We start from the raw sequence: 11,757 nt of genomic DNA, 5'->3' as shown, positions 1-11,757 counted from the left end.
AATCAGTTTCCCTTGGGAAGGAAGAATAGCCCCTGTCAGAATTATAGAACCTAGAGTTTTGGGGTCTCGGGCTTCACAGGACCTGCCTCACCTTTTAGGACCCATTCCCCAGTGGGGCTGAGGCACAGGAAATGCTGACCTGCCCAGAGTGGGCTCTGTGCTGTGATGTGGAGCCTGCAGTCCAGACTCTGAGCCAGGGTGGCCAGTGTCTGGGCCTCAGGCCCTAAGGAGGGCCAGGGTTCGGCCAAGCCCAGGCTGAGTGAGAATTGATTGGGACCTCAGTTCTCTGACAGGTGGGAGTTCCAGTCCAGTCGCTGCAGATTTCTAGGCCCACCTCCTCACAGGTAAAGGATGCAGACTGGATAGGTCAAATCAGCTTGCTTCCCTTCATCATGTCTCAGAGGACACTAGGGGATAATGAAAGTACATCAGGAGTTCATAACCTTTTATTTGACTTAACTTTCTACATGTTATTTTAAAAATTCTAATAAAAGTCAGTGTACACACTACATGTATTATATTCCAGAAATATCAGAGACCATGATGTTTTATTAAATTCTGAGGCCAAGTTAGCCCATTTAGGGGAAGAACTTTGAATAAAGCCTCTCCTATCAGCTTAAATGAAGAGTTGAAGATGATTTCACGGTAAACTGGGTTTTACATATTCTTTTTTTTTAGAGAAGGAGTCTTGCTCTGTTGCCCAGGCTGGAGTGCAGTGGTACAATCTTGGCTCACTGTAAGCTCCGCCTCCTGGGTTCACGCCATTCTCCGGCCTCAGCCTCCCACATAGCTGGGACTACAGGCGCCTGCCACCACGCCCGGCTAATTTTTTGTATTTTTAGTGGAGACGGGATTTCACTATGTTAGCCAGGGTGGTCTCGATCTCCTGACCTCGTGATCTGCCTGCCTTGGCCTCCCAAAATGCTGGGATTACAAACGTGAGCCACCACGCCCAGCCTATGTATTCATTTTTTTTAAGGTGGGGTCTTGCTATGTTGCCCAGGCTGGTCTCAAACTCTTGACCTCAAGTGATCTTCCTGCCTCAGCCTCCCGAGTAACACGGGTAAGCTGCTTTAAACATTAAGGCATGAAGGCCAGATTCAAGGAGAAGGCTATATGGCTGGGTGCAGTAGCTCATGCCTGTAATCCTGGCACTTTGGGAGGCCAAGGCAGACAGATCACCTGAGGTAGGAGTTTGAGACCAGCCTGGCCAACATGGTGAAACCCCATCTCTACTAAAAATACAAAAAATTAGCTGGGCGTGTTGGTGGGCACCTGTAGTTCCAGCTATTTGGGAGGCTTAGGCAGGAAAATCGCTTGAACTCAGGAGGTAGAGGTTGCAGTGAGTCGAGATTGTGCCATTGCACTCCAGCCTGGGTGACGAGAGAAACTCTGACTCAAAAAAAAAAAAAAAAAAAAGCCATATAGTCAATGACTCTCAATGTGAAATAATTTGCTCATGCTTTAATTTTTTCATTTTTTATTTAAGTGTGTGTTGTGGGGAGGAGGCACTGAGAGGCTCTTCCTAAGGCTTTGTTTTAGGGACATAGAGCTCCACTCTGAGCTGCTCTAATTTTTTTTTTTTTTTTTTAAATTTTAGTAGAGATGGGTTTTCACCATGCTGGCCAGGCTGATCTCAAACTCCTGACCTCGGGTGATCCATCTGCCTTGGCCTCCCAAAGTGCTGGGATTACAGGTGTGAGCCACCGTGCCCAGGCTTTTTTTTTTTTGTTTTTTCCATAGGTTATTGGAGAACAGGTGGTGTTTGGTTACATGAATAAGTTCTTCAGTGATGATTTGTGAGATTTTGGTACACCCATCACCTGAGCAGTATACACTGCACCCAATTTGTAGTCTTTTATCCCTCGCCCCTTTCCCACCCTTTCCCCCTGAGTCCCCAGAGTCCATCGTGGGTTGTTTGTTTGTTTGTGACAGAGTCTTGCTCTGTAGCCCAGGCTGGAGTGCAGTGGCACGATCTCGGCCTACTGCAACCTCTGCCTCCCAGGTTCAAGCGATTCTCATGCCTCAGCCTCCTGAGTAGCTCAGATTACAGGCGTGTGCCACCATGCCCACCTAATTTTTTGTATTTTTAGTACAGACGGGGTTTCGCCATGTTGCCCAGGCTGGTCTGGAACTTCTGAGCTTAGGCAATCCTCCCGCCTCAGCCTCCCAAAGTGCTAGGATTACAGGCATAAGCCACTGCGCCTGGTCCATTGTGATGTTTTTATGCCTTTGCGCCCTCATAGCTTAGCTCCCACTTATAAGTGAGAACATATGATGTTTGGTTTTCCATTCCTGAGTTACTTCACTTAGAATAATAGTCTCCAGTGCCATCCAGGTTTCTGTGAATACCATTCATTCCTTTTTATGGCTGAGTAATATCCCATCATATATATGCTCTAAATTCTCATGAACTGAAAATCCTTTAGGACCTAGGGTCAAACCTGCCCGTACTACATACAGTTCCCAAACCCTGTCTCCAGCACCCCCTAGGGTTCAATGACCTTGACATTTTCCCAAACAGCCTGGGAGCTCTTTTTGGACAACGGGCATGCCAGCCTGGTCACTGCTGTGTTCCCCATGCTCACAGCAGGGTAAGCCCCCCAGCAGTTTCTGAATGCCTTGTATTGGGTGTGTGTGCAGAGACCATTTCTTTCTGCCTCTCCTAGTCTGCCCTCCTCTGCTTCTCCTTCACAGACAACAGTACCTATTGGGGAAGTCCTAGAAACCTGAATCCTGTCACCATTCTCCACTCATTGGTTTCCTGTAGCTCTGGGCTTCAGAGGAAATGTCTCTGTCCCACCATTTTCTCATTTGCTAAGAAGATGACAGTGATCTGTTCTGTTGACTTCATAGGTTTGCTGAAGGGATAAAATGATGTTGTGGATGCAACAGAACTCCTACAATGTAAAATAATCGTTCACATTTGAGGGGTTCTTATCCACTTTGTTTATTTCAGCCACAGGGGCTAGGAACTCAACTAGGGGACTCAGGCTAGGCCCCAGCTCCAGTCTCAGGTTCACAAGTTGCACACCCTCCAACTCACCTGGTCCCTCTGACTGCACGCCTCTTCATGTGCCCACACATGGTTCTGCTCCAGCCAGGTGGGGCCGGCCCCTCCCCACATAAGCACCCACACCTGCAGGCAGTCCTCTTTCTGGTCTTTCTGTCAGATCCACAGCCCCTCTCCCACCCCGCACCCGCAACACGCAATTCCCTGTCTTTTCCCCTTGGGAGGCCTTACCAAGTCAACCAAGACCAGATTCCCATCTTCCTCCCTTGGCCTCCACTTGACTTGTCCTCCAACTGCCATTTCTCCATTCCTTAGTTTCCCCTGCCTGATTCCTGGCAATCAGCTCACCACACACTCACATCCTGCTGACCTTTTCTGTGTTTGGCCTCCCCATTGAACCATGAGCACCCTGCCCCTTGGGAGGGACAACCATGTCCGATGTTGAGCTTGGCCACCAAGGTGAGCACGTCGGGATGTGGTGGAGGGCTGGGGCAGTCTTTCCTCCCAGCCAGTTCTCTACCAGGCTCCTCCCTGAGGTGTGAGTTCCCTCTGGCCCCAAACACAAGGGTTCCTGCCCCCATCACAGAGTCTCTGAAGGAGAGGCAGACAGGCCCCTGTCTAGACGGCCCCTGCTTCTGCAGCCTGGGCTTGGGGGAAGAGTACTGCAGGGCTGCATCTCCACCCCTCCAGCCCTAGGTGGCCTCTGCATTGGAACCCTTGCTCCCAGGGCTTCCCTCCGCCTGATATGGCTTGTCTCGTTCACCCAGGTCTGGTGGCTCATAAGGAAAAGACAGATGTAGGGACCCAATGCAACCTTTTAATTCCAAGCAGAGTCCCCCTCCCCCAGCATGGTCACACACACAGTGGAAAGGGATGCCAGGGTCTGGGCAGGAGCAATACCCAGACCTGGGCAAAAATATAGATATTATATACACACGTGGACTGGAAAGAAGTCAAGCTGGGGGTGTAAGGTAGGGCAGGGGCAGGTGAGGAAAGCAGCTGGGGGGGCCCCAATAAATTACATTCTTGAGAGAGCATAGTGTGTGGGGGGGTACGTGGGTGTGGGTGAGAGCTGGTAGTCAGGACACTCCAAAATGTGCCAGGCCTGGCCTCTTGACGCCATCCAAGTGAGGCGGAAGGCCCAGCTCCTGCCCGGTGCCTGGCTTAGTGCTGGAATTCCCATTTCGTGGCCTGGAGGCAGGTGGAGGGCCAGGGTCGTGTATAGGTGGCATCTCCACCCTAAGCCCAGGCTTCTGGGGAAGCCGCAGGGCTGGAGCAAAAGGCTTGGAAGCTCGGGGTTTGCGAGCGGAGGTCAGGGCAAGCTGAAGTGGGGGGGTGACCTCCCTGCCGGAGGCTGAGCTGGGGCCTGTTCCCACTAGAGTCAGAGGAGCAGGAGGCTGCAGTGCAGGAAAGCTGTCAGGAGTGAGTATGGGAGGGCTGGGTGGGTGACACGAGAGCCTGGAGCTCTTTCTGCCTGGCTGCTTCCCACACCTGCATCTTCCCTCCAGCTGTTCAAGACAGCCGACCGGCCTAACCACCAATGCCCCTCATTCCTCCTCACCCTCTGGGGTGAGGGGCGGGGAGAGGGCGCAAACATGCTGTATGCCGGAGCCCAGACTGGCTTTGCCCTGTGCAGGGAGGGCCAGGGATGACAGCAGGAGGCCCCCAGGCTTCTGAGGGGGAAGAAAGTCCGTAGCTCACTGCTGGGGACTGCAGAGGTTTTGGCCCCCTACTCTACCTGAGGAAAGGAGCCCACCCTACTTCCACCCCACCTCCTGCCCCTCCCAACCCGCTGGGGAAGAACCCTGAAGCAGCAGGGGTAAGGGGGCCGTCCCGGAGCAGGTGGGGGCCATCAGAAGAGAGAGGCCTTCTTCTTGAGCTCATTCCGCTTCCACAGAGCCAGCTTGCCAAACTCTTCAGGAGACATGGCAAATACCCTTGAGAAGTCCTCGGCAGACAGATGCCTCTACATGGGGGAATCGGTGCAGCTCAGTGTGGGGTGGGGGCTGTGCCCAGTGACCTAGGGGACACTCACTCAAAGAGGCCCCAGGTCTTCCCCCAAGCAAGAGAGTGCCCGTGGACAGTCCCGCACCCATCCAGGGCATCTTCCTTGCCTACCTCAAGCCGCATCCGATCCACCCCCGGTGGCAGCTTGGTTCGCCCCTTGTTGGTCACCACTAGCATTTCATAGGGATAGATCTGGGGTGGGGGGAGGGGCAATCTTAGGCTCACAGAATGTCCTGTCCTTCGACTCCCTAGGCCCCCCACATCAACCTGCAGAGGCCACTGGGGTTCATGCCATCTTGCCCTCTGTCTCCCCCAGCTTCCCTGCCATCCCTCCCATCTTCAACACCAGGAAGACCCCGCAGTGCATTCCACTTGCCTGGCATCTCCCCAGCCTCCCGCCCCACTACAGGCGCTTGTGTCCCCTGCCCCTCACCTTCTGCTCCAGCACACAGGGCAGGGAGTTCCCCCGGTCCATCCTCCCCCTCTGGCCCTCTCCGTTCTGGGGAGACCAAAGCCGCAGTGAGCCAGAGCGGGGCAGGGAGACCTTCCCAGCCTTACCCCGGCTTCTTCTTCTTCTCCAGGCAACTCTGTGGCCCCACAACCCCCTTCCCCTGACATTTCCAGGCACCAGGACCCGGCTTCTGGTGCTCCGCCTGTTCCCCTCCAGGAGGCACTCACCTGCAGGCCTGCGGGAGAGAAGGGGCATGGGTCAGACGCAGCTCCGAGGTCAGCAGGCCAACACGCCTGACCTCACCAGACCCCTGCCCACAGCCCAGACCCCGGCTGCCCAGGGACCTGTGTAAGCCCATTCTCCAGATCCCAGCACCAGGCCCCACTTCTCACCTGGGCTTCCAGTCTCACTCCCCGATGGGCTGAACTCTGTGGACTGTAGCTAGAAAGGACACAAAGGAATCAGAGGCAGTTGGGGATATTCGCCTTTGGTCCCCTTCACTTTGGGGGTCTCCCCGCTCCCTGAGGGTGCCCAAGTGGCTCAGTCCCTCAGCACCCCACATGCACGCTCTTCCCACATAGTCTGTATCTCTGGTCCCGAGACCTTACCCGGCTCAGGGTAGTCCTGCCATAGGCGGGGAGAGAGGAAGATTTAGACGTTCCCTGGTGCAAGGCTGGAAGAGAGCAAAAGGTCCTGGGTTCAGTCCCTTTGGCCCTGACAGCCCTTCCTGAGAGAGCTCCCTCACTGGCCTTCCACAGCTGGGGCAGGGCAGGAAGGGGTCATGCTGGGGGGAACCTGGCCGGCTTCTGCTAGCTCCCAGCTCCTACTGGTCACCTTCAGCAAGCAATACAGTGCTGGTGGTTCACAGCTGTCTCTACCACCATCCTTTTTCTCTCCAACTAGAAGTGGCCCAAATATACAATTGGGCCCAATGCCTGATGTGAAAATTGAGTCAGCCAGAGCCAAGGCTCACATCAGAAAATGAACCTTTGGGATACACAAAGAAATCTAAAATCGAATCACAATAATTACATTATTATAATTTTGTTAACAACGTTAGTAATCATATCTATTTTTTTTTTGGCCAGGCGTGGTGGCTCATGCCTGTAATCCCAGCACTTTGGGAGGCCAAGGTGGGCAGACCACCTGAGGTTGGGAGTTCAAGACCAGCCTAACCAACAGGGAGAAACCCTGTCTCTATTAAAAAATACACCGCACCTGGCCAAAAATTTTTAATAGAGATAGGGTCTCACTATGTTGCCCAGGCTGAACCTGAGCTCCTGGACTCAAGTGATCCTCCTGCCTTTGCCTCCCAAGTACTGGAGCTACAGGCATGGGCCACCTGCTCAGCTAGTATTCATATTTGTTTGTTTGTTTGTTTATTTATTTATTTATTTATTTTTGAGATAGGGTCTCAGTCTGTCACCCAGGCTGAAGTGCAGTGGTGTGATTATAGCTTTCTGTAGCCTCTACCTCCCAGGCTCAAGTGATTCTTCCATCTCAGCCTCCTCAGTAGCTGGGACTAGGGGTATGAGCCATCAAACCCAGCTAATATATATATATATATTTTTTATTTTATTTTATTTTTGTAGAAACCAGGCCTCACTATGGTACCCAGGCTGGTCTTGAACTCCTGGGCTCAAGCAATCCTCCCACCTTGGCTTCCCAAAGTGCTGAGATTATAGGCGTGAGCCACTATGCTTGGCCTAGTAATCAAATTTTAAAAGTCTGACATTAGGCCAGGCAAAGCGTCTCACACCTGTAATCCCAGCACTCTGGGAGGCCGAGGTGGGTGGATCATGATATCAGGAAATCAAGACCATCCTGGCTAACATGGTGAAACCCAGTCTCTACTAAAAATACAAAAACAAATTAGCTGGGCGTGGTGGCAGGCACCTGTAGTCCCAGCTACTTGGGAGGCTGAGGCAGGAGAATGGCGTGAACCTGGGAGGCGGAGCTTGCAGTGAGCCGAGATCACGCCACTGCACCAGCCTGGGTGACAGAGCGAGACTCCATCTCAAAAAAAAAAAAAAAAAACAGTCTGACATTATACTACAGAAAGAGTCATGTTCTCAGCACTGTCACTGGGGATTGTACCAGCAGTCAACAACTTCACATCAGCATTACTGGATCTCAGTCTCAACTTGCACATTTAATAGGATCTCTAAATTTTGAAGTACTGCAGATTATAATTCAAGAAAATTTGTTTCCAGTAATATGTTTTCCTGGAAATAACTTTGTACCTAAGATCCTTAGCTTGAGGTGATCTCAAAATGCCTTCACCTCCAATTGCTCGAAATGACTGGCATCTATACCAACTGTTTCCACAAGCATTTTTGTATAAATAGTTAACCTCCATAGATTCAAAACTATGAGGAACTATCTTAATATATACATATATATATATATTTTGTTTTTTGATACGGAGTCCTGCTCTGTTGCCCAGGCTGGAGTGCAGTGGTACCATCTTGGCTCACCACAACCTCTGCCTCCCAGGCTCAGGTGATTCTCCTGCCTCAGCCTCCCAAGTAGCTGGGATTACAGGCACGTGCCACCATGCCCAGCTAATTTTTGTATTTTTGTTAGAGACAGGGTTTCACCATGTTGGCCATGCTGGTCTTGAACTCCTGACCTCAGGTGATCCACCTGCCTCAGCCTCCCAAGGTGCTGGGATTACAGGCATCAGCCACTGCACCCAGCCTCTTCTTAAAATATTCTTATGAAATCTGTTGCTTGGAAGCATTCGACTATTGAGAACAAAACCTCATTTTTACCCCTAACACTTATTTTTATTTAGAAAATAGTTTTCACAATCACCATTCACTATTGAAGCGTTTCACTCTTACAATAATAAGTATACATTTATTCAACCGACTGATAGAATTTCAACCTTCAAACCCTGCATGAAGATTTTCCCCTCCAAATTACTTCTATTATAAAATGCTTACGTGTGTTCCAGAGCGACTATTCCAGTGTCACCATTTAATCAGAATGACATGCCTGTTCATGATTCTAGAATTCACGTTGTTTTAATATGACAGTAACCTATGCAGTCATGTGATCATTAATCACCCACAAGTTCAGGGACACCAAAGATGATCCGGAGGTAGGTGTCTGGCTATTCAACTTCACGAGGCCAAAATGGAAGTTAACGAGCTAATCTGGGCTGAATAGAAGATTCTGGCAGAACACTGACACTGAATCCAACCTTCATGCATCCTCTCTCCATATCATTCCTTAGGCCTTAACTCTTTATTCCACATTCTCTAATAAACCTCTGTAGCTCTTCCCACCCACAGAGAGAGCATCCTGAGAGCCCTGGGGAACACTCAGATGTCCTAACCACATATTAACCTTGAGGTCCTTGAATTCCCCAGTTCCAGTGGTTCTCACTTCTGCTCCACATGAGATAACCCTTTCAAAGGGCCATGCCCAGGATCTTGTCATCAGCCGCACCATGCTGCCTAGAAACTGTGAGCTTGGACCATTCACTTTGTGGCTTTGGCTCAGCTCCATCCCCACCACCCAGGCCACCAACCTCGTGGAGAACTCCAGTTTCTTCATTCCCCTCCTACCGCCCCCCCACCTCCCACTTCTGTCACTAACTTCTCAGTTTCGGCTCTGTGTCTGGGCACAGCAACTACTTTCATCAGCTCCTCCACAGTGCAGCCTGGCCCCTCAGCACCTATCCTTACAAAACGCTAACCCAGGGTCAACCCAACAGCTCCCATCCTGCCCCCAGCTGTGGACATACAGCCCACACAATGTAGATGAGCATCACTACGAAGGCCAAGCCTCGCAGGTTTCTCTTCCCCTCCACGGCGGTTCCAAACCCTCGCCATTCTCACCAAATCTCACCCTCTAACGCTCAGCAGACAACCGCGGCTTCTCATCCGGCCTGCCCCTGGATCCAAGTTCCCATCCCACAGGGGAGGCCTTTCAAGGCCAGCCTCCCACACATTCTGGGGCTCGATCTCAACCAGCCCTCAAACCAGCCCTCTAATATATATATAATTAGACACAGGGTCCCACTCTGTCACCCAGGCTGGATTGCAGTGGCACAATCATAGCTCCCATCTCAGCCACCCAACTAGCTGAGCCTACAGGCACATGCCACCACTCCCAACTAATTTTTCTGTTTTTTATAGAGACAATGTCTCACTTTGTTGCCCAGACTGATCTTGAACTCCTGACTTGAAGCAGTCCTCTCACCTCAGCCTTCCAAAGTGCTGGGATTACAGGCGTGAGCCCTGACTGGACCTTTAATGGAAGCCCTAGGCACCCTTCCCTTCTCTCTCTGTACAATCTCACTTTCTCCTCACCGTTTTCCTGCCACATATGAGCAAGCTGAAGACCCTCAAGCTCCCAACTCTGCCAGTTGCACCTCCCACCCACAGTGCTGTACATGGGGCACTTCGAACCCCACATGTCCAAAACCAGTCTCTCATCTTTCCCTGAAAATCCGCCTCTCTTATTATCTCAGTTCCAAGTTGGTCATCACCCAGCACCCAAGACAAAAACCTCAGCTTCTCTCTCTTGCACCTCCCATGTCTAATCAGCCACTGGATTAGATCCAGTGGATTCAATTGTCTATATATTCCCAAATCCATTCCCTCTTCTCTGGACCCACATCTTTTTTTAGCCCTTATCCAGTCTATTGGAGAGTGTGGTAGATTGTTTCTAAAGATGGCCTGCACTGTTGCCTCCCATCTTTCATGCTTTCTGCAATGAGACCTTGTGGTACCTGTCATCAAGAAGTGGTCTTGGCTGGACGCAGTGGCTCACGCCTGCAATCCCAGTTCTTTGGGAGGCCGAGGTAGGAGGATTGCTTGAGCCCAGGAGTTCAAGACCAGCCTGAGCAACATGATGAAAACCCATCTCTACTAAAAATACCAAAATTAGGCCAGACGTGGTGGCTCACGTCTGTAATTCCAGCACTTTGGGAGGCCAAGGCAGGTGGATCACCTGAGGTCAGGAATTTGAGAGCAGCCTGGCCAACATGGCGAAACCCCATCTCTAATAAAAATACAAAAATTAGCTGGGCATGGTGGTGTGTGCCTGTAGTCCCAGGTACTCAAGAGGCTGAGGCAGGAGAATTGCTTGAACCTGGGAGGCAGTGGTTGCAGTGAGCCAAGATCACACCATTGCACTCCAGCCTGGGTGACAGTGAGACTCTGTCTAAAAAAAAAAAAAAATTTAGCTGGGCATGGTGGCATGCACTTGTAGTCCCAGCTACTCAGGAGGCTGAGGCAGGAGGATCATTCAAGCCCAGAAGATAGAGGTTGTGGTCAGCCAAAATGGTGCCACTGTACTCCAGCCTGGGCAACAGAGCAAGACCCTGCCAGAAGAAGGAAGAAGAAGGAAGAAGAAAGAAGAAGAAAGAAGAAGAAAGAAGGAAGAAGGAGGAAGAAGGAGGAAGAAGGAGGAGGAAGGAGGAAGGAGGAGGAAGGAGGAAGGAGGAAGGAGGAGGAAGGAGGAAGGAGGAGGAGGAGGAAGGAGGAAGAAGGAAGAAGAAAGGAAGAGGAAGAAGAGGAAGAAGAGGAAGGAGGAAGAAGGAGAAGGAGAAGAAAGAAGGAGGAGGAGAAGGAGGAGGAGAAGGAGGAGGAGGAGAAGGAGAACGAGAAGGAGAAGAAGAAGAAGTCTAGCTCCCCTTCCCTGGAGTCTAGGCAGCCAGTGACTGGCTCTGGCAGCTACAATGAAGAAGTGACGCTATGTGGTTTCCTCTTAGGCTTTTTTTTTTTTTTTTTTTTTGAGACAGAGTCTCGCTCTGTTCCCTAGGCCAGAGTGCAGTGGCTCGATCTTGGCTCACTGCAACTTCCACCTCCTGGGTTCAAGCAATTCTCCTGCCTCAGCCTCCTGGGTACCTGAGATTACAGGCATGCGCCACCATGCCTGGCTAATTTTTGTATTTTTAGTAGAGATGGGGTTTCACCATGTTGGTCAGGTTGGTCTCGAACTCCTGACCTCGTGATCCACCCACCTCGGCCTCCCAAAGTGCTAGGACAACAGGTGTGAGCCACCGTGCCGGGACCCCTCTTAGGCTTTAAGAGGCTTTGCAGCTTCCATTCCTGGGTTTTCAGGTCTCTCCTCTCCTCTCCTCTCCAGCCACCAAGCTCTGAGGGAGTCCAGGGTAGCGTGCTGGATAGTGGGCCACGGCATTCAAAGCCTGCCCTGCTCCCCATCTCTTGGCCTCACTGCCCACTGCCCCACAGTGTACCCTGTACTCTGTAATTCCAGACTCCTGGAGGCTCAGCCAGCCAGATGTTTCATGTTCCCAATTTCGCTC

General features: G+C 51.3%; 1 protein-coding gene across 25 annotated transcripts in view; it reads right to left on the bottom strand.

Moving 5' to 3' along the window:
- Positions 1–3,810: 3,810 nt before the first annotated feature.
- Positions 3,811–11,757, bottom strand: part of DMTN (dematin actin binding protein) — a 33,635-nt gene continuing 25,688 nt past the window's right edge. For 18 of the 25 annotated variants that reach the window (XM_030816908.1, XM_030816901.1, XM_030816911.1 and 15 more), the window contains 6 exons: positions 6,080–6,144; positions 5,864–5,912; positions 5,699–5,706; positions 5,454–5,519; positions 5,132–5,212; positions 3,811–4,979 (listed from right to left, as the gene is read on the bottom strand). In XM_030816908.1, the coding sequence (XP_030672768.1) occupies positions 4,866–4,979; positions 5,132–5,212; positions 5,454–5,519; positions 5,699–5,706; positions 5,864–5,912; positions 6,080–6,144 (383 nt within the window). In that variant the 3' untranslated portion in view covers positions 3,811–4,865. The remainder of the gene's footprint in view (positions 4,980–5,131; positions 5,213–5,453; positions 5,520–5,698; positions 5,707–5,863; positions 5,913–6,079; positions 6,145–11,757) is intronic. The other 7 variants (XM_030816904.1, XM_030816915.1, XM_030816917.1 and 4 more) reach the window with 1 other exon arrangement.

Source organism: Nomascus leucogenys, chromosome 8 (genome assembly GCF_006542625.1).
Source record: "Nomascus leucogenys isolate Asia chromosome 8, Asia_NLE_v1, whole genome shotgun sequence".
Lineage (NCBI taxonomy): Eukaryota > Metazoa > Chordata > Mammalia > Primates > Hylobatidae > Nomascus > Nomascus leucogenys.
The sequence above is the reverse complement of the archived record's forward strand: the minus strand, read 5'-3'. Positions and strand labels throughout refer to the sequence as shown.